At 40.0% G+C, this 22,656-nt stretch overlaps 1 protein-coding gene across 1 annotated transcript in view; it reads right to left on the reverse strand.

Annotated features, from left to right (window-relative positions):
* The window catches only part of SPTLC1 (serine palmitoyltransferase long chain base subunit 1), a 35,590-nt gene extending 13,298 nt beyond the window's left edge, over positions 1-22,292 (reverse strand). Inside the window, exons 1-8 of the mRNA XM_082784018.1 lie at positions 22,158-22,292; positions 21,005-21,112; positions 12,725-12,819; positions 11,755-11,848; positions 11,276-11,348; positions 5,203-5,335; positions 3,408-3,537; positions 1,777-1,866 (exon numbers count right to left, since the gene is read on the reverse strand). Coding sequence (XP_082640144.1) covers positions 1,777-1,866; positions 3,408-3,537; positions 5,203-5,335; positions 11,276-11,348; positions 11,755-11,848; positions 12,725-12,819; positions 21,005-21,112; positions 22,158-22,223 — 789 coding nt within the window. The 5' untranslated portion in view covers positions 22,224-22,292. The remainder of the gene's footprint in view (positions 1-1,776; positions 1,867-3,407; positions 3,538-5,202; positions 5,336-11,275; positions 11,349-11,754; positions 11,849-12,724; positions 12,820-21,004; positions 21,113-22,157) is intronic.
* Positions 22,293-22,656: the final 364 nt, after the last annotated feature.

Consider the following 22,656-nt stretch of genomic DNA (forward strand, 5'->3'; position numbering starts at 1 on the left):
GTCATCTCCCTCGACCAACTAGCAATGCTGTGCTTGATGCACCCCAGGATACGGTTGGCCCTCCTGGCTGCCTGGGCACACTGCTGGCTCATATTCAACTTGCTGGCAACCACAACCCCCAGATCCCTCTCTGCAGGGCTTCCCTCCAGTGTCTCGTCACCCAGTCGGTACGTATAGCCAGGGTTGCCCTGTCCCAGGTGCAGGACCCAGCACTTGCTCTTGTTAAACTCCATGCAGTTGGCGATCACCCAGCTCTCCAATCTGTCCAGATCTCTCTGCAAGGCCTTTCCACCCTCATGTGAGTCCACAACTCCTCCAAGTTTGGTGTCATCAGCAAATTTGCTCAGAACACCTTCTAGTCCTACATCCAAATAATTTACGAAAACATTGAAGAGGACTGGCCCTAAAATGGAGCCTTGAGGGACCACACTAGTGACCATCCACCAGCCAGACCTGGCCTCATTTACCACAACCCTTTGAGCCCTGCCCATCAGACAATTGCTCACCCATCATATGATGTTTTTATTAAGTTGTACACTGGACACTTTGTCCAGTAGGATCCTATGGGAAACTGTGTCAAAAGCTTTGCTGAAGGCCAAAAAGATCACATCAGCTGGTTTCCCTTGATCAACTAGACGGGTGATCTTGTCATAAAAGGAAATCAGGTTTGTTAGGCAGGACCTACCCCTCATGAACCCATGTTGGCTGGGACCAATGACCACATTGTCTCCCAAGTGCACTTCAGTAACTTCAAGGACCATCTTCTCCATGATTTTCCAGGCACTGACACGAGACTGACAGGCCTGTAGTTTCAAGGGCCTTCTTTCTTATGCTTCTTGAAAATTGGCACAACATTTGCTATCTTCCAGTCTACTGGGACCTCTCCATATTCCCAAGAACATTGAAAAATAATTGAGAAAGGTCCCATGATTACATCAGCCAGCTCTTTAAGCACCCTGTGATGAATCCCATTCGGACCCATGGACTTGTATGGATCCAGGCAGAGCAACAAATCCTGCACACATTCAGGGCTGGGTGCAAGTTTGTCATTCCCACCGTCATGGTCCTCCAGCTCAGGGTACCCTGGGTCCCAAAGCCCATCATCAGTGTTGAAGATAAAGGTGAAGAAGGCATTAAACGTCTCCACTTTGCTTATGTCATTCATTGTCTGTGAGGAGACCTTCCCCATTAAGTAGCAGACCTATGTTTTCTTTGGTTCTCCTTTTTCTGTTTACATATATAAAAAAAAAACTTTTTTGTTGTCTCCCACAGACACAGCCAGCTTCAACTCTAGTTGGGCTTTGGCCACAAGAATTTTCTCCCTACAAACACAAACAGCATCCCTGTATTCCTTCCTCATTGCCTGACCCTCCTTCCAGCAGCCATACACTTTGTTTTGCCTAAATTCCTGTAGAAGATCCCTGGTCAGCCAGGCTGGCCTTCTGCCCTGCCTGCCTGACTTCCGATGTTTTGGAATTGCCTGATCCTGTGCTTTTAGGAGGCAGTGCTTAAAGACTGACCAGCACTGATGGATGCCAATGCCTTCAAAAGCAGTTTCCTGACTAGTTCCCTGAGCAGCCTGAAGTCTGCTTTCCCCATACCCAGGGCTGAAGTTTTGGTGGCAGTTTTCTTTGATTTGGAATCCACATTTCACAAACATTTCAGAAAGCAAGAAGGTAAAAAGTATGCTGGGGTCGTCAATGTTGGCATAACAATACAATATTACTATTTCATTAGTCACAGATATTCATATCCAGAGTTTAAAAGGCTACTTACTAATTCTGGAAGAGGGCAAACATCTCCTGTATTCATATACAATCCTTCCACCACAATAAACCTTCGAGTCACACGGGCCTTGCGAGGATTCTTCGGAGAAAGATATGGTTTCAGTTTGTATCAATAATTACTAGCAAGGGAAAATCTGACATTTTTTTGGTAGGAAAGGAAGGTAATGGAAAGGAAAATAAAGTCACCTTTTCAAGTAACCTTCTACTTTAAATTAAACTTAGCATTTATCATTTGCAACAAAAGCTGAAATGCCTCATTGGACTATTTTTTATTTATTTTGTAATATTTTTGAAGCTTTTAACTCATACACAAGATTTTAAAATGCCCTGTTTTGTAGCAAACCATAATCAATCCATTATGCACAAAATCAAATCTTCATGCATAAAATGCAAACCATACAACTACAGAACTAGTTCTGCAAATCTTGGTCTCTATTATACTCAGGCCAGCTAGATATGTTTCCTCATTAGTGTATTTAGAAGGCTTTTCAGCAACTGGTTTGTGCACCCGCATTCTCAAGGCGAGCACAATCCTCTTGTGTCTTTACAGAGCACAATCCAGGAGTATTCATAACATTCAAGTCAGTCTCTTAGCTTGATCTCTGGATGATATAGGCTGTAAGAACATCTTGCACTGGTTAGTTTAAACTTCAATCACTTGAGTGTTGTTGTTTTAAAATACCATTCGCCTGTTATTTGCTTTAATAGCCTTGATCAGAAGATATCATTAAGATTTAAGTCATACTTCTTTCTCTTTTCAGTTCTTGTAAAACGATTCAGAGAACAATCTATTCAACTTTTCTGAGTTGTAGGCACCAAAATGAGGCACAGTTCACTCAAAAAGTTGGACCAGCTCTAGTGGTAAGATCCACTCCTTCCTTGTCAGTATGTCTTGACTAAACACATATGGTCTACATTAAACTCTTGGCCACCAACTTTATGTTCACGCTCAGCTAACTACATTAAGAAATTTTAACCATGTAGCTAAATCAAAGCACTCTGCTCTAACAAACCAAATGTGTTACACAAACATATTACATCCTTACTTCGTCAATCACAGCCATAAACTCACCTAAAGATTATCTGACAAAATACATTTTCCATAAAGGTAAGGGAAAAAGTTGACTAGTATATTATCTACAAATTCGCTATTCATCAGATCCATTCCTGACTTAAGACTGATGTTAAATTGATACATAATAATAATCCAGTTTATCTACTTGACTTTTTCTAAGTAGCACAAAATCAGCTTTATTCCAACTGTAACTTCCCAGCATTCTGTGAATGAGGTACATGATGTTGATGATTCATGTAATTCTTTTGAGTGGATCGTCTGCACTTGCTGATCCTGATTTCAGTGGCTTCTTTTGAGCATCCTTTCGTACTATGTGGCTCCACCACCGATGCTTGTGAACTCACTTCCAATCATTACACTGATAAATGCCATAATAATGTCAATCTTAATTATACAAGCAACATTAAATGCTCAGTTGAGATTTACAGAAACCAAATCATGGCCTATAAGTATTGGGCCAAATCAGTTACATAATACTGTAAAAAAAAAAAAAATGTTGGCATGGAGTGGACACAACGTACAAGTATTTTTTCAAGGAACTGTACCTTTTGATCTTCAATCTCCTGCTCCTTCAAGAGTCGTTCAAGGTCAGCCATATCATTATGCTTAAATAACTTGATGTTACTACGAGATGCTTGTAAACCCTTCTGAATAGCAAAGCAGGCAGCTTCATCTCTGTAAGTACAGCAAGGTCTTCTAAGTTTACACTTGTTTTAACTCAAAAAATTGTTTTAATTCAAAGAAGGAAGGTGACAATTAGGACTGTTCTGGTCAGGGCAGATGTCTGTACTTAGGTATACTAAAACAAGATTTATCAAAGAATCATAAATTTTAATTACACTTTGAACACTCATTTCTAAAGTTTTGCAACTTTCTTGCTGACTACAACCATTAAAAGCAAGCTAACATTTTTTATTTTAACTGTACACTGGTTCTTTTGTCTGTACATGACAGCAATTCATTTCAGCACTGCATTCCATGGACTAGGTACAACACCCCAGTAATCATCCCCGAAGCACTCATTCCATTCACTCTGAATCTTAGAAGAAAAACATGAAGATGTGCGTATAACATTTATAGTGGTGTTCTGAGGATCTAAAACCTGCTTTTTAATATAGCTTGGAAATCACTATCTTAGAGGCTATTCACCATTTCTAAGTGCTGGAAAAGCAAATCTCTGGGTATGATGGAGTATGTCATTTCACACCTGAATAAATCCAGTAATCTTTCAAAAGTGGCAACTAAATCAAGCCTTCTGCACATGATTAAACCAATAGCTTCAAACAAGTTGCTTTTAAATAAGGTGAGAAGATCTTTTCTCACTAAGAAGCTGAAACAGTACAAATAACTTAACTACAGGTTTACACCAACGCTTTGAATAGTATCTGATTCTGGTCATTCATCTCAGAAAAAGCTGACCCAGAAAACCAAAAATAAAGGATAACTGAAGTGGTATAAAAGAAGGCATATAGGCTACAAACCTTACGCTTCAAAAGAGAAGTGACTTAAGAAGAATTACAGACAAATCCAAAAGTATATCAACAGTACAGAAGTGTCTGCTTGTTCCCTAAAGATCAAATGCATCAATTGAAACTACTAGGTGTTATACTCAAATACAGTTACTCATAAAATGTTCAATTTAAACCATGAAATTACATGTAATAGGAGTACTTTTACTATTACAGATTTAGACAGGTACAAAAAGAATAGGAAAAATAAACAAAAAACATCAGCTACTTCTGAATCCAAATCCTTCTCTTTGGTTCATAAAGTTTTGAATATTGCTATATTCTTTCTCCTGTTTCTTTACTCTTTCAGATACAAATCATGACTGGCTACTCTCAGGGACTGGATACTGGGCCTGCTGAATCTGTGGTTTGACCCTGTATAGATGTTCTTTTGTTACATTAATATATACAACAACCTTTAACCAACTAATCCACTGCAAATATGCATGGCAGAACAACTGCCTTACTACCAGTGTAAAAAGCCAGCAGTAAACAGGGGAACAGCAAATATGACAGTCCATTTTCTTAGGAAAAAGTCTAGATATCAGACTTAGTCCTTGCATAAACAAGTACATCATCTTTCTTTCTTTGGATGGTGTTTTTTTGTGTTAAGCTGAGTGTCCAGGTCTGCTTTTCCTTGATAAAAACAATAGCTTATTTGTCATGGAATATTTTGCAAATAAAGAACATTTGAGATATGTACAATAAAATAATTGATACAAAACAGCATTGTTTTATAAACCATTAAATGAATTTGACTTACAATAATAAAAGAAAAACTGAAAGGAAAATTCTTAAATCTGCAATTTTCCAAAGAGAAAGCAGTACTTACACAAACACTATGTCCCCTCTTTTTGAATATGCAGGAATAGCACTGGCAATTGTTGCAAAACCATATGAGTATATAATAGCTTCCTCTGTCCTCATGAATTTTGCTAGTCGGTCTTCTAATTCTAGGTGCACATCTGTTTGAGAGAAAAATTATGAAGTTGAAAGCAGTTAAACTGACTTGAGATCAGGAAGACTAACTAAACTAAGACTAACTTGCTAAGAGCAACCTAATTAATTAAGTAAATGTTCATTTTTAGGAAGAGTGTTAAAACAATAACCTCCTAAAAAACAAGCTACAATTAATACAGCCTTACTTAAACTGACAAGTAACCCAATATTAATCAGAAACTTTCATAGATTAGAAAAATATTTAAGTAATGTCTTTCTCTTGTACACTTATGCAGTGGAAATTAAGATCTGCTTGTGATTAGAGCACAAGTAAATGATGCAGGGTTCCTGGCCTGTAACTAGGGAGCAACATTACTTCGATCAGACAATACTTAGCAATGTAATCTATAGCAATTAAAGAGATCCTTTTGGCAGACTGTCAGTTCTTCCAAGACGACGTTTCCACTGCACATAGCACAGCCATAATTACAACGGAAAACTGTTCTTGTCAGGCTGCAATCACATACCACCTCCTGAATGCAATTCAGCCTATTTAAAAGGTCACCATCTCCATGCCAGAGATTACTCATCCTTGAGACAAACTGACAACTCTACACACATGCATTTCCCAAACCAATTTGGTCAAAATGATCTGCGTTTGCAACAAAATACCACTAAATGAAGAGATTAAGAGCAATACAACACAGTCAGGGAATTGTTGCTTCAGAACCAGCCAGAATCTAAAAGGTGCATTAAGTATTGTGCCTAAGCAAAATAACCTGTACTGGGCAAACAGTTATTTTAATTGTGCAACACTCTTGTCACTACACGCTTCTGCTAGCAAATGTCATTCAAATAATCACATCCTATATCAGCTGAAAATAACACAGAATGGAAGGACAAATAGAGATTCTCAGGATGTGACTTGAAAGATCACCCTTTGCCAAAGGTTACCTTCTTGCAATTATTCAGAATTCATTGAACGTAAATTCAAATGAACCAATATAAAAAAAATAAATAAAATTAACCAAACCTAAAAGACTATTGGAGATATCAACATTGACATTTCTGGCCAGATATTAACAGCAAAGGTATAGCAAGAAAGCGTTTTGTAAAAAAAAAAAAAAAAAAAAAAAAAAAAAAAAAAAAAACACTTTGTTATAGGAAATATATCTAGACTAACCTTTCCTCAAAATGGCATGTCCACCTGATTTGTACATGCATAGAGTAAAAGCAGAAAATATGTTTTCAAAGACATCTGGGGGTCTTGGTCAACAGCAGGCTCAACTTGAGACAGTAGTGTGCCCTGGCAGGCAAAACTGCATTTTGGGGTGAATTAAACACAACATAGCCATCTGGCTGAAAGAGCTCATTCTCTTCCTATATTTAGCATCGGTGTGGCCTCACTGTGAATACTGCGTGCAGTTCTGGGCTTTACAACTTAAAAAGATGTTAAGATACTTGAAAGCATCTAAATGAGGGCAACAAAGCTGGTAAAAGGGCTGGAAGGCACGTCCTGTGAGGAGACTCTGAGGACACACTCGGGATGTCTGGTCTGGAGAAGAGGAGGCCAAGAGGTGACCTCATGGCTCTCTGCAACTCCCCAAGGAGGGGAAGGGCAGAGGGAGGTGCTGGCCTCTGATCCCTGTGAACCACTGACATAGCACGTGGGAACGGGAGAAAGCTGCACCAGAAGAGGTTCAGACTGCACAGCAGAAAAAATTTCTCTACCATGAGGGTGGTCACACACTAGAACAGGTTTTCTACTAAGGTGGTTGATGTCCTATGCCTCTCAGTGTTCAAAACTTAACTTGGACTTAATGATCTGAGGGGGAGTGGAGGGGCAGGCGCTGAGCTCTGCTCTCTGGGGACAGCGACAGGACCCGAGGGAACGGCATGGAGCTGGGGCAGGGGAGGGTTCAGGCTGGGGGTTAGGGAAAGGGTCTGCACACAGAGGGTGGTGCAGTTATCTAACCTACTTTCTTGACAGATATCTTAGGAAGTCTTTTCTTCAGAATCTTTGCATCTTTTTCTGTATTTTCACATGGACTTCAGAACAAATGAAACAATCTGCAGCAAGGCTGCAAAACAGAAAGGAGGAACCTCATTTCAAGTACTAAAAAACAACTCCAGAACAATATTTTTTGGATCCGGGAAACTACAGGCCAGTCAGTCTCACCTCTGTCCCTGGAAAGGTGTTGGAACAGCTTGTTCTGGATGCCATCTCCAAGCAATTGGAAGAGAATAAGGTTATGAGGAGTAGTCAGCATGGATTCCCAAGTTGAAGCCATGCTCGACCAACCTCATTGCCTTCTACGATGGCATCACCAGCTGGGTAGATGAGGGGAGAGCAGTGGATGTCATCTACCTTTACTTTAGCAAGGCTTTCGATACTGTCTCCCATGACATCCTGATAGCAAAGCTGAGAGTGTGGGATAGAGGAGTGGACAGTAAGGTGGGCTGAGAACACACTGACTGGCCGAGCTCAGAGGGCAGTGATCAGCAGCACCGAGTCTGGCTGGAGACCTGTGACTAGAGGTGTTCCCCAGGGGTTGGTGCTGGGTCCGGTCTTGTTCAACATCTTCCCTGACGACACACCTGGGGTGCTGTGTCCAGTTCTGGGCTCCCCAGTACAAAAAAGACAGGGATCTCCTGGAAAGATCCAGTGAAGGGCCACAAAGATGATACTGGGCCTGGAGCATCTTCCCTATGAAGAAAGGCTGAGACACCTGGGTCTGTTCAGCCTGGAGAAAAGAAGACTGAGAGGGGATCTCATCAATGTGTATAAATACCTGAGGTGCAGGAGACAGAGGGATTTGGCCAACCTCTTTTCAGTGGTTTGTGGGGACAGGACAAGGAGCAATGGCCACGAGATGGCGCACAGAAAGTTCCACACCAACATGCGAAAAAGCTTCTTCACAGTGAGGGTGACAGAGCACTGGGACAGGCTGCCCAGGCAGTTTGTGGAGTCACCTTCTCTGGAGATATTCAAGGCCCATCTGGGCGCCTACCTGGGCGGCCTGCTCTAAGGAACATGCTTTGGCAGGGGGGTTGGACCCAATGATCTTTCGACTGGACCCGATGATCTTCCAACCCCTTCAATTCTGTGATTCTTCTGGCCAACAAGCATCAAAAAAGGAGGCTGGCCTTGTGGCAAATAAAACGTGATATAAACAACATTCAGCCCAAAACGTTTTCTTTTTTTTTTTTTTTTAAGCCTCACCAGTCAAAAATAAAGACTAAGGGGAAACAAGGACTGAACCAGCTGTTGATATCCAACAGGGAAAAATGTTTTGCTTGAGCATAAAAGACCACCCACTTTCTCTAACCAATAAATTGAAAGAGATGAAGAGGCCACCACAGATAAAAATGAAAACTTTCAAGCTTTTCATAGAGCTTTACTCAGCAAGAGCAAACATTACACTGAGGGAAAGCTTAGTAAAAACAGTGGGCAAAAGAAGTACTGTCAGCAATAATCAGATAGTGAATACAATCAGTTTCACGTTAAGGAAAGAAAAATTTACAAGCCTAGTAAATTTTGCCAAGGGCAGAACATTTAAGTTTATAGAAAGCAAGAACCATGAGTCAGAGCAAGATATACCATACACAAAGTTGATACATCATCAAGCTTACAGCTCTATTAGTTAACATTTTACTAACATTCTACTATGATAAAAACAGAGTATTACTTGACCCTCCATTCTTCATCGCAATTATTTCCTTTACATCACTTGGATTAACCTACATTACATAAAATTTGCAAACACTACCTAGATTATATCTGTAGAGACAAAGATACGGCTGGAACATCTTTCTGCATACTTACGAAACGTTAAAAAAGCTACTACAGTCTTAAAGTGCTGTGAAGGACCAGTTTAGAATGAATCTAGCATGTGCTCACATGCAAGCCAAGAGCAGAAGCACTGAGATCCAAAACCCACATCTCCTTTTATATATTTTATCTGGTGGCCTTTCCTGATCTTCCCAGTTCTGAAGGGTGCTGAAATTATGCCAGGCAATCAACAAGAGCCTTAAAAAAAAAAAAACAAAAACAGAACACACCACCACCCCTCACATACTTGTATCTCACCTGTCTGAACAGAATATTGCCATGCAGGTTCAGTCCTGTATGAATATACTAACACTTCAAGGTTATCACAGGATAAAGGCATGGCTGCATTTTTCGTGTATGCAGCACAAAACAGCAATTTCTTAATAGGAACTCATTAAACGTATAAAATCCCTGCAAACAGGCAGAGAGAATAAAGAGGTCTCTAACACTGATAAGAAATACCAACCCCTAGAAGGAGATAATTCTGAGTGAGAACAATTAATAATCACTGTAGCAATAAGAGTAAGCTATGTCGTTCTGGACACAACATAACTCATTTACCAACAGCACAGCACACAGAACATCCTGAGGCATACAACAGTACTCAAGCAAGAAACGTTTCAATCAGAAATTCAAAAGCCTACAATACTTAGAATGTTTAAACTCAAGAAGAAATGGGAAGCCTTTTGGGGATCCAAGAAGAATAGCAGCCTTGTCTCAATTTTGAAGCCAATTCTAACCTTTTCTTTCACAGAAAAGGTAATGTAGTGTAACATCATTTATTCACTAGTGATGTCATGCAGCAACACCATGGATTACATGCCCTGTTTTGTAAAATGGGGCATTTATCAAAAAAATGCAGAAGCTAATGACCAGTAATTCAGATAAACACTAATGGTGTACAGCTTGGATCTTAGGATTACAGCTATAAAGAGGGCAGGAAAAAAGCCAAACAATCTCTCAATTAACCAAGAAAATCAACTTTTAACTAGTCTATTCTGAAAACTTACTACAAAGAAGCACTAAATTAAAAACTTCACAACTCTTGATATTAACCTGAACTCAAAAGTGCAGAAACATTAGCCCACGAATTTCCTTGAGCTTTTCAATGTTTTTGAAACCTTATATGAATTCTGACAGATCAATGCTTCGCTGTGGTTAATAAAGTAATTCAGCTTCATAAAAGATCACTGATAATTAGCAGGCTGCCTTCTCTAGAAACGAATTACATATCTAGAATGCTGAACAGTCTGTAAGATTGCTGTCAAAGACTCAACTTTGTTCTGATATATAAACATATAACAAATCAAAACAGGTACAGCAACTACATGATCAATTAAAGGTCTAGCTTGATTAATGAAAAAGTCAGTCATGAATTCAACTCAAGGCTAAAGGAAGCCAACTCTACAAAGTCATTTGAGTACAAACGCTGTCAATTCCATCACCTCTGAGAAGAGACAAAAAAGTTCACAAGACAATAAGCTGATGTTTTCAGCCTGCAACTGCACAGTTATTCATTTATTACTCTTTGGCTTCCACACGGTATTTCATAATACAAATGCCTGTAAAGAACTATTTCCAGAGGCTGATATTTAACAACTTGCTTCTTCTTACCAAATTAAGAAAACACTCAGTAACACCCTCTCACATCATAAAAACTCTCAATTACAACATTAAAATCACGAGTAAAGGAAAACTTCATTCTTACTACAGCACTAGATACACTTAACAATGAAAAATTAGAAACGAAAACAGATACCAGACTGCCCTCTTGCGGTCTACTTAAAAACATATTTGTAAACTACACTGAAATTCACCACGCTGGATAAATTTCTGATTTATTTATTTTCACGTCTATTGTGGTGACCTAAGTTAAAACAGACAATATTTAACTTTGTAACTCTCCTCCAACACCATCATTAGAAAGTAAGAAAGAATAAGAAAATTTATAAAAGGAGTAAGAAGCAAAACTACCAACAATAAGTGCTACTAATCCTTACCAGTTACAGTAAACACTGTGTGAAAGCGTAACTGTTCTACACAGTAATAATTTGCTTCTTACATACAGGACTGCTTTGGTGAACTTACATCAGTCTGAAAACTATTAAAGGTAGATTAAGTAAAAAATACTGACCAAAAGTACCATAGAATCCTCTAGGTCCACAAGTACCAACTCCATATTTCTTCAGAGATGCTTGGGCTGCGCTCTTTAACACAGAAGAATTATGTGAAACATATATTCCTACAAAAGCTGACTAATTCTATACAGTTCACACTGCAAAGTCATCATGCAACATGACCAGCTTTACAGTAAGTTTAATAATGTACTGACTTTTGTATTGAACAAGTGGTAAAAGTGACATTCATTGTATTCTACTGATTGAGGACATTATATTCTAACTTGATAATTGGTTAGCCATAAGTGCGTGCAAAGGTAAAATTTTAGTAAAAAGGCAAACTTAATAAATCTTATAATTTTGTGCTATTTATTTTCCTTACTACTTCAGCAGCATATTTCCTTGACAAAGCTTGTGCTTTCTGAAGTAATTCTTAGTTTCAAGGTAACACACAATAGGAATAGTCACACAATATATGGTAACTGAAAGAACTCACCTTAACTTTCTCATTATCCAAAAGTCCGAGAAAATTGAACGATGCAAAGTTTATACATTCTTTGCCATTAACGGTGATTTTATGGGTGGGAGGACTGAGAAATAAATTAGAGACATATTCTTATGAATGAACATTCAGCATTTACATGCAAACAGTAGATGTTTTGTTTTTTTCCTATAATAAAAGACAGTCTGCATTTTCAAGATTCCCTCTTTCCATTTCTTTACCACCCAATGAGTCGAAGTTTAGTTTCGAGGCATGTTAATACTACCAATATTAACAAATTCAGTATCCTCCTGGGAATTATGCTTAGGCACATGGAAAATAAGGAGGTGACTGGTGACAGCCAACATGGCTTCACCAAGGGCAGATCATGCCTGACAAATCTGGTGGCCTCCTCCCATGGGATTACAGCATTGGTGGATAAGGGAAGAGCAACTGACATCATCTGTCTGTGCAAAGCATTGAACACTGTCCCATGTGACAGTGCTCTCAAAACACCTTTGCTGTCAAGCACCCCCCACTTCTGTTTGTCCAAATCTACCACATTAAAAACAACTTTGCATGAAGTGCCAAGTACCTAGCCACAGTTTCTTTTCAAGTGTTTTGTAATTGCTTTCTTCTCTCTGCACCACTTAATCAAAAGTTGGTAAACATTAATATTTGGGAAAAATACAATACTACAAAAAAATACAGACCCAGAATGAAGATAAAACTATCCCCTCAATATTAAAAACAAAAATAAAATCTTACATTAAAACACTCAAAATGAGAAAGACTTTTTTTTTAATAAAATAATCTTGGTAAGATCGCAAAAGTAAGACCACCTCTTCAGTGGTAAATTCTGTTCTGTCATCTAAAAATTAATTTATATAAGCTTCTAGGAATATAGAAATTCTTTGTTAGATATATGCTTAACAATATGGACATCAAGTTGATATGAGGAAACATTTATTTTGATTAGACTTACCCTGAAACAACATTGTAGTTAAGAGCTGGGTGATCTTTTGGTACAGGTGGAACAAGCGGCTCTGGCTGCCATTCTTCAATCAACTCTTCTTTTTCCTGAAGAATGGGAAAAAAGTATTACTTAAAAAGGATTTCCATTAGAAAAGTCATTGTACTCTAATAAGCACTTTCAACTGTTTATATGAGAAATGACATATTCTGCATATCAGCTTCCTGAGACAGTTGAGATTGGTATTAGTGTGTTTAACTATGAGTCTCTGAATTCTTCAAGGAGAAAGGCACGTAAAGAAAGATACCCCAATTGTGTCTGTACATAAAAAAAGATCTCACGATATCATAGTAAAAAGAACAGATACTAACTTGATGTCTTTGCCATATTTTAATCAATACTATTTCTCTCAATCTATTATTTATGCAAGTCTTCCTCTAGTGGGTAACTGAACACAAATTATATAATAATTGAATATAAATTGCCTCACTTCACATTCTCAAGTCTTCAACTGAGCTGTTTAAGCAACTGTGGCATTAAGATGCTAAGCAAAACAATACAAACATAAGCAGGACACAATAGATAATATAAAATGCCAAATGATCAAGAAATGGCAGCAACTGCTAAACTGCATATCCCCCACCTAACCATGGAAGAATACGCAATGCACACTCATTTTCAAAGTGCTTTAAGCAACACAGAAAGTCTCAGTTAAATGACTTTCTGAAGGACATGCTCTGGACCAGCATGACAACTGCATTAGAATAGTTGGTCAAATCTGTAACTATTAAGGCATAACACCAAAACTGTTCTTTGTACCAACAAAGCAGAACTTTTCAAGAGGATTATTTACTAGTATAACAGCAGGTACCATACCTGTTAACAAATTAATTTTGACTACAACGGTGCTACATTTCCATTATTTCAAAATGCAGTACAATATTTAAGGCTACTTATGTTAATACCTAAAATACGAGAGCTGTAATTGATTCTTAAAAGAACAGCTCAATAGTATTATTCTCTATTTTAATTCTTTATCAAATACACATTTCCAAGTCTTCAAAGTAAAAGAAAAAATTAAGACAGTAAAAATCAAAAGGAAACTATATGAAACAGTTTATGTTTACTCTCCTGTATTTTCATCACTTTCTTTTTAACTAAATGAGTAACTTGGCTTCTAGACATTAATAATGCATAATCTTGTTTATAGTTACTTCTAGTATATAAATGAATAACCCACGAGATCTACAAAGGTCTACTGCAAAGCACAAATGGAAATTTCAATGGCCCTGTATTTCAGAATAGATACCTTTTTTATATGAGCATAGTAGCCCGTATTTCTAATATTTTGCAGATGTCGTTTAAATACCTTTTTGTTTTACTTTTTCATGTTAGATTTCTTACTGGAATTTTACCCATGAGGCACATGCTTTAAAGGAAGTAAAATGCCATTAACACATGTGACACAGTTAAATCTATTCAGTATTTTGATGTGGGTACACATATCGGAAAAAGCGCTCCGTTTCTTTAGTGACTGCAGGAGAGATCACCTGAGCCCCGCACACAGTTCCTGTACATCTACTGAAATGCTGCTTCATATATTAAGGAAAGAGCTAAGCATTAATCTTGGGTTTACTCATCTGCCTTGTACTTGCGCCATTCACACACGTCAAACACCAGATTTAATGCTTCAACTAAAAAAAATCCAAACAACAAAGCAGCAGAGACAGACGATTAATAAATCAAACTGTCCATCGATACTACTGACAACTATTTTGTAGCTCATTGTAAACCTCACACTCAAAAAGATTCAGCAAATACCTTCAGAACCCTATGGTAGAAGATTACCAGATGATATACCGTATAAAGATTAACATGTATCATAGTACCAAAATGGTGGAAAAGTAGTACCTAAATTAAGGTTAACTTCTGAGTGAAACAACAATCCTAACTCTGTATGCTAAGCTCTGCTGATCCAAAACAGAGATTGGCATCCTGATCTTGGATCAAAACATAGTAACATGAATCTCTATACCATATTGCTATTAAAAAAAAAATCCAAAATGTAATTTAACACTAGATGTACCGACCCACAGTGCTGTAAGCCCATAGCTGGTACAGTACATTCCTCTCCCAGGCATAAATACCTTCCTGTTCCTTTTGTTAGTAGAGGCAGTCTTGAAAGAGGACAATAGCATCCTTCAGAAAATGATCCAGCGTGAAAACTAGCAAAAGCAACATGGGTATAAAGCTAAGGTGAAGGCCACAACAAAGTAGTCCCAACACAGACTTGCTGATGCTACTGCAAAACCATACTGTATGAAACAAAGCAACATTGACTATATGACGTTAAAACTGTTACTGCTCATCTTGTCACAACACTCCCTGACAAGGAGTCCCTCCACAGCTCTCCCGTATGCCCCCTTCAAGTACTGGAAGGCGGCTACAAGGTCTGCCCACAGCCTTCCCTGCCCAGGCTGAACAACCCCAACTCCTTCAGCCTGTTGTCATAGGAGAGGTCCTCCAGCCCTTTGATTATCTTCATGGCCCTCCTCTGGACTCATTCTAATAGGTCCATGACATTCTTGTGTTTCTTACGACCTTTTGTATTCTTACAGTGCTGCCTCATGTTCAGTTTTTCATCCACCAACATCCTCAGTTCCTACTCAGAACTGCTTTCAATCCTCTCATCACGCAGCATGCTTGGGATTGCCCCAGCCCATATGCAGGACCTAGCACTTGGCCTTGTTGAACCTCATGCGGTTTGCACAGACCCACCTCTTAAGCCTGTCCAGGTCCCTCTGGATGGCATCCTTTCCCTCCAGCATGCTGGCCACACCACACAGCTTGATGTCATCAGCAAATGTGCTGAGGGTGCACTCCATCCTACTGCCCAGGTCACCAACAAAGACACTAAACAGCGCCGGCCCCAGTACTAACCCCTACAAACACCACTCATCACTGATCTCCACCTGGACGCTGAGCCACAACTCTTTGGGTGTGACCACCCAGATAATTCCTTACCCACTGAGTGGTCCATCCATCAAATCCACATCTCACCAGTTTAGAGGCAAGGATATCATGAGGGACAGTATCAAATGCTTTGCACAAGTCCAGGTAGATGATGTCAGTTGCTCTTCCCCTACCCACCCATGCTGTAACCCCATAGTAGAAGGCCACCAGATTTGTCAGGCACGACCTGCCCTTACTGAAGCCATGTTGACTGTCACCAGTCACCTCCTTATTTTCCATGTGCCTTAGCCTAGTTTCCAGGAGGATCTGCTCCATGATCTTGCCAAGCACAGAGGTGAGACTGACTGGCCTGCAGTTCCCTGGGTCTTTTTTTTTTTTCCCTCGTTAAAAATGGGGGTAATGCTTCCCCTCTTCCAGTCAGTGCTAGCTTTACCACACTACCACAACTTCTCAACTATGATGGACAGCATCTTAGCAACCTCATCTGCAAGTTCCCTTAGGGCCCTTGGATATACACGCACAAGAGAAGACTAATCCTCATTCTCCACAACAGCACTTCACTAACTCCATCTCCCATTCATTCTCCTCACCCATTGCATTATATCATTTTGCTTTCTGATAGACGTAGGAACAAACATCTGCATCTTCGTATCTCATGTCTTCTGTTTTCACATATACTTAGTACAGGTGTAAGTTTACCAAAAGTTTCTGTGGTAAAAGTTATTTTATTATGGTGGGAGATTGGAGATGTCTGTGACTGAAATGAGTACCAGTTTCAACATAAAAAAGGGATCCATGCTGCAGATAGGCCAGTCCATACCTCTTCCTTCTTCCATTCACCACCTATCTCAGTACACCAGCCTTTCCACGAATCACAACCATTGCCTTTTGACCAAAAAGGCAGCCAAATGAGGCTTTCAAACAGTGACCCCACATTCAGAACTTCTATCTTGCACCTTCTAAATTCACACTAAATTTCGGATCAATATAAACATTTATTTTCAAGCATATGGAGAAACCAAACTTTAATTCACACAGTAACATCCTCAATATACACTTAATTCACTTATTTCTCTTCAGTTCACTGTACTTGAAAACACTCATTTGATGAAAAAAAAAAAAAAGAAAGTTTCCAATTTCTCCTCTCTCTGGCTGTAACAGTAGTGAACTCATCTCTCAGCTCCTCCTCTTTCCCCTTTGTAGGTATTTTTAATTTATATAACTGTATACATTTTATGTTAAGATTTAAATGCTAAAATAATTTTTTATGAATATTGTATGGGGAAATATAAACATGTTTTTATTTTATGCTATATAAAATAAACAATTATATAATATTTATATAAACGTTTAAATATTAGATATACATACATATAAATATATAAAATGTTTTGGGTTGATTTGGTGGCGGTGTTGGTGGGTTTTTACTTTTAAACACCAGGTATCTTGCGTAAGAGAAATACTTTGGTGTAAACACATCCAACTCATATTATATTTAAACAAGTTATTTTTTGGAATTACTTGTGCTAGTAGAGAGCTGTCTTGAAACAGCATAATTCATGCATCTGTGTCAACATGCAAAAATTAATTTTCTTATTTGCAGTCATACCAGCCCACAAATAATTCTTGATTTTGTTGGTATTTACAGAATCACACCATAAATTGGTAAATGCCTTTAGCCAAGATTCTCTGTAGGTAAAAAGAACTGGAAACCTTTACCAGAAGCTGCTGCATCTGCTCTTCTTTATTCAACACCACCCGGTCAATTCCTGAACTCTCTACGTGCAAGAGACAGCTTTCACAGCCTACAGTATTTCCCGGCCATGCATCCAACATGCTTCTCTGAAAGAAGCTTTCCAGTCTCCTGACTAATATTGTTCTAATAAAACTGTTCTCATGCTACTGCTGTAATGAAAGTTCTTTAACTAGAGGAAAAAGGCTATTCCTCACATACACAAGCAGGCTCTTGGTAGAACTTGAGTAGAACTTAGTAGACTGAGAAGCTCAGTATCATTTACCGTAGAGCAAAAAGCATGTGGAGGGCTTCTTTTTGTACAAATGGCTGTTGGCTGGCAAGCAAGCTGGTAGCTAAATGATGGAATGCAATCTCCTTCAGCCCACTGTAGTCCCTCAATGGCACTTTGCTGTTTTTCGATATATTTTATTTTGGATGAAAAGCCCACAAGAATCTGTATGTCCAGCACCACGTCTGGCCATAGATTTATTTATTTGTACCTCCTGAGATCCCAAATTATCTAGAAGTTACAGTCAGAGAATTTCTCCAGCTCTCTAGTTGATGATTCATGAGTTTTATTACTGTTGTATAGAACCAATAGGAATACCTGCAAGCACTGTTGTGAAAGGTTGGCAGTCAGTCAGTCTGAAAGCTGATTCCTTTACTAGGTTTCAGAGTACTATTGCTACACACCTGCCTAAACCCAGAAGACACCTTTGGATGGATTTCTTCACTGTTTTAGAAGCATGACTCCTAAGTTCACTAGGTTGCAAAATACATCTACTTCTGGTTCCCCAGGACAGACTGGTCCTGACAGATCATGCTAGATGGCTGCATAATAGTGGTATTCTTTGGTAATATTTATTATGTGGAACCAGCTCTCCTCTGGCAGCATCCTCAGCAGTAAGCCACAGCAAAGCACCAAGAATCATTACATAACTGGCTGACATATAGGTAGCTCAGCTCACACAGTGGAGCTCAGTGCAGTGCCTGCACTGCAGGTTGCACTTTGGGTGCCTGCACCCAAACAGCCGAGCCACTCTACCTGGTGTGGCAGAGGCTGGACACTGCTGCATGAATCAAACCAGAGGGCAAATTAGCACTTGCCTTGCTGCGCAGCTGGCATGTTACTGCATGTAGTGCAACACACACAGAAACCTGCTCATCCCACACTGTATGAAACAAAGCAATGCCAACTATATGAGGATTTTTAGTGAAGATTAAGGTGTTTTTTTTTTTCTTTTTCTTTCCTTCTCCCAGCTATTCCCCTGCTTAAAATAAGAGCTATTTTCACAGCTACATTATACAACCTGAACTTACCATCAGACCAAAAAGCACTGCCCTATACTATTCTTTTTGCCATGAAAATCACAGAAGGGTTAAGACTGAAAGGGACCTCTGGAAGTCACCTGGTCCAATCTCTTGCTTAAGCAGACACACCCTGTGCAGGTTGCCCAGGAAATACCAGATACAGGTAAGAAAAAACTAGAAGTGTTGATCTCTAACATCAAGTCAAACCCTTTGCAGTAATGCAGCTCTGAAGACTGCAAGTTTTCTTCTAGGCTTAAATGTGTTGCAATTTTGAAGTAACGTATCCAGCATAAGTACACTGCAATTTTTGATGATTTTAGTGTTTTGTTTGTTTGTTTTTTTTTCCCTAGCATTTACATTCCTTTCTACCTCTCAAGATCAGGAAAGTTTGTATGAATCTCACGAGAAGCACCACAACAAGAGCTTATGTTGCCTCTGTTCTTCAGAAAACCTGCTACCTGTTGTCTTGCCAGTGACCATCATTCTTTTCATCCTTCAAAAGCAGGAGTTACTAAGTATGAGCCATTTCAAAGTGTTTGCCCCGCCTGACCCCCTCCTCAATCCCTGCTCCCATGAAGTTATAGCAAACTGCAATGCGCCTTCTCTCAGTTGCTCACTGCTCCCATTTAAAAAGATACAGCATAGTTTTTCCCCACCACATACCGCTGTTCCAGATCTATCTCAGCACTTTCTTAACACCTCAGCTTCAGCAAAATGGGCTGTCAGTGAATGAAGGATATGACCTGCAACTGACTGATAACAAGTACCCATGTGTAATTCCTACACTGTTAAGGAGAAGATGTGTTTCAGCTTTTTCACATCACCGATTGTACAAGAGGAGCAAAGAGCCCTTTCCAACATAAACTGCAGGGAGAATGAATCTTCCAAAAAAAAAGTTACCCTCTAAAATACCAAAGATCAAAACCATTTAATGCAGGAAAATTCTACTGAATGAACTATCACAACTTCTGAATGGACAATCAGAAATTACTTTAAAGTTGCAGCATGTCTTCCTACATGATCTGAGCACTCAATACTCGACCATGCTGGACTCCCCTTCATACTCACTCTTTAGTCTTAACACATAAAGCCAACAAAGACAATCAGTTCAAGTCCTCCCATGCACAGAACTGACCTGGCCTTTCTTGACTCCTGCTCAATTCATTTCTCACTTCCAATATTACTTATACCTACACGCTGAAGAGTTCCTTAGAATACTCTAAGCTTAATAAATACTCCCACAAAGCAGACACGTCCTGCAATTTTGCTCATGTCCACAGTCCTTGCATCCTGTTCACTTGATCCTGAAGGACACTACTCTTCAAAGCTCACACGTAATGTATATCCTTTGGAAGAATAAGATCAAAACCCCTGCAAGCACATGATACAGACAGCAGTGAGGAGGGAAAAACACCCAAGAATCAGTTTCATAAACCTTATTCTCTACCACTACGGAATTTCCATAATCTGTACTACTCATGAAGAATACCAGTCTAAGCTTGCTGGTTATACAGGACTTAAGACCATTAAGACCAACCCCTCACACTTACAAGCTGGTTTTAACACTGCGATACATTGCCATAATGCATCTTTAACTGAGAAAAACAAATGAGTCCTTACCCACCTCAGTGTTTTCACATTCAGAGAGCTCATCCAGTCATTCTTTGAATATAACCAGCAAGCTCAACTGCAGACCATGCCTTGGACAAACTAGTCCAGGGATATCTCCAAAACAAATTCCTCTCACTCCTGATCGACTCCACCTCCAAGTCAGGAAGAAATTCCTGCCTATACAAAGGAACTATGTTTTTCTTTGAGAAAAATATATTGTAAAAAGGAATTAATCGCCATTACACTACAACGTTCTCTGGAACTCACCTAACACTGTCAACTCTAAAGAGTTATGACTCGCAAATGCCACATGTACAGACTATTTTACTAATCCTTGTACTCTTATAGTGTTTTAATACAGTGTCCATTTCTAAAACAAAGCCATCCATAGAGTAGAGGTAATGCCAGCTTTTCCTAGCTCATCATGGTCGCATCAATCTGTTTTGTTTGATTTTTAGTATTTCTTAGACTATCAAACCTGATGCTTATTTTAAAGGCAAGAACTGAAGTTTTTAAGCAATTTATTGCTCAAAAGTAAGCTTATCCTTTGAAATCCTAAGGAAAACTTGGATTATTTATGATTTTGCAGGTGAGTGGTTCAAAGCCAAATGCATCAGTAGCCATCAACTGTTTCTCTAAAGCAAAATATTTTTCTGCCTTACCTTAGGTGTTAGATCAGATCGCTCTTGAAGTTTATATGTCTTGGAGAAAATAAGTCTGATTATCCACAGAATTAGAATTCCTTCCAAAATAAGATGGTAAGCAGGAGCCTGAAAATAAAGCACAAAAATAAGTCTAAACAGAGTTCTGTTTGAATCAGTTTCACATTTTGTCAATTTATACTCCACCACTTACAGTCTTAGAAAATCGAAGCTGATCATCAGCTGAGAACGTATTTTCACTAAAACTTACGTTTCTATGAAAGCGTACTGCTTCACAACTACTAAATGTAGCTGTTAACTCCAGCACAAATGGACTTACTCTCTATCATTACTCTTTAATGGCACAGTCTAAACTGATAAGCAGTCCCAGTTCCACACATGCACATCAACCAAACGCTGAGAGTAAAGGCACTGCAGATACTCCCCCTCAGGGCTACACCAGTGTTTGTGCGAGCAGAAGAATTTCACAATGGACAGTTCCCAAGAGCTCTGTTTCGTCTACACATGCCAACTCCAACCCTAGGTTCTTATAACTCAAAGCTTACCAGTAGCAACAGCTACTGCTGTATTCAAGGAGACCTAACAGGGCCGACAGCACCCATTTTAGAGTTAGCTTCCTTGGATGCTGGGAGGGAGGAATGTCCGCTGTCTCTAGCAGCAGAGCCCGTTTAAAGTCCTTGTGGAGTTACAGCATCGCTACTTGCCACCTAGTTTACACGACAGGTTTGATCGCTCCATTTCAGCAAGGCCACAGTCCACGCTGTGGGTGCCTACTGCTTTTGTAAGACTCAAAGAGCACACACTTCAGCGCACAGCACCTCCAACCAGCAGGAAAGCTCCCAAGCACCGACCATTTCTGGTGGAAAAGCTCCCACTTCAGGTGGGCTCTGACCTGCAAATAAAGCGAAACGACGCACCCAGCGCCCGTGAACGGAAGGAAACCAAGCAGAAGGACGGCGCGCTGTGTCGCATCCACGCCACAGAAATCAAGCCCTATACATAAATATACATATATATTTATACATTTATAGGCTATATATATACATACACATGTATATACATATATACACACACATATATATCACATATTTTTTTATCAGAGCCCACCGCGGATCGCGCACGCAGCCGAGGCAGACCCCGCCGCGCCCCGCACCTCGTAGAAGGCCTGCACCATCTCCACCAGCACCCACTGCTGACCCACGCCCACCGCCGCCGACATGGCCGCTGCCGCCGCCGCCGCCCGGCCGCTTCCGCCCCGGCCGCCCTACACCGCCGCGAGAGGGGCGGGGACGCGGCGCGGCGCGACGCGGGGGCGGGGCTATGGGGAGGGGGCGGGGCCTGGCAGAGGGGGCGGGGCTAAGGCGCGGGGGGCGGTCACTGGTGGCGTCCCCCAGGGCTCGGTGCTGGGGCCGGTCCCTCTGTAATACCCTCATCCATGACCAAGCTACGCGCGTGTGTCGATCTGCTCGAGGGTAGGAAGGCTCTGCAGGAGGATCTGGATAGGCAGCACCGATGGGCTGAGGCCAACTGCATGAAGTTCAACAAGGCCAAGTGCTGGGTCCTGCACCTGGGGCGCAATAACCCCAAGCAGAGCTACAGGCTGGGAGATGAGTGGTTGGAGAGCTGCCAGGCAGAGAAGGACCTGGGAGTGA

Source organism: Aythya marila, assembly GCF_965140915.1.
Source record: "Aythya marila genome assembly, chromosome: Z".
NCBI lineage: Eukaryota > Metazoa > Chordata > Aves > Anseriformes > Anatidae > Aythya > Aythya marila.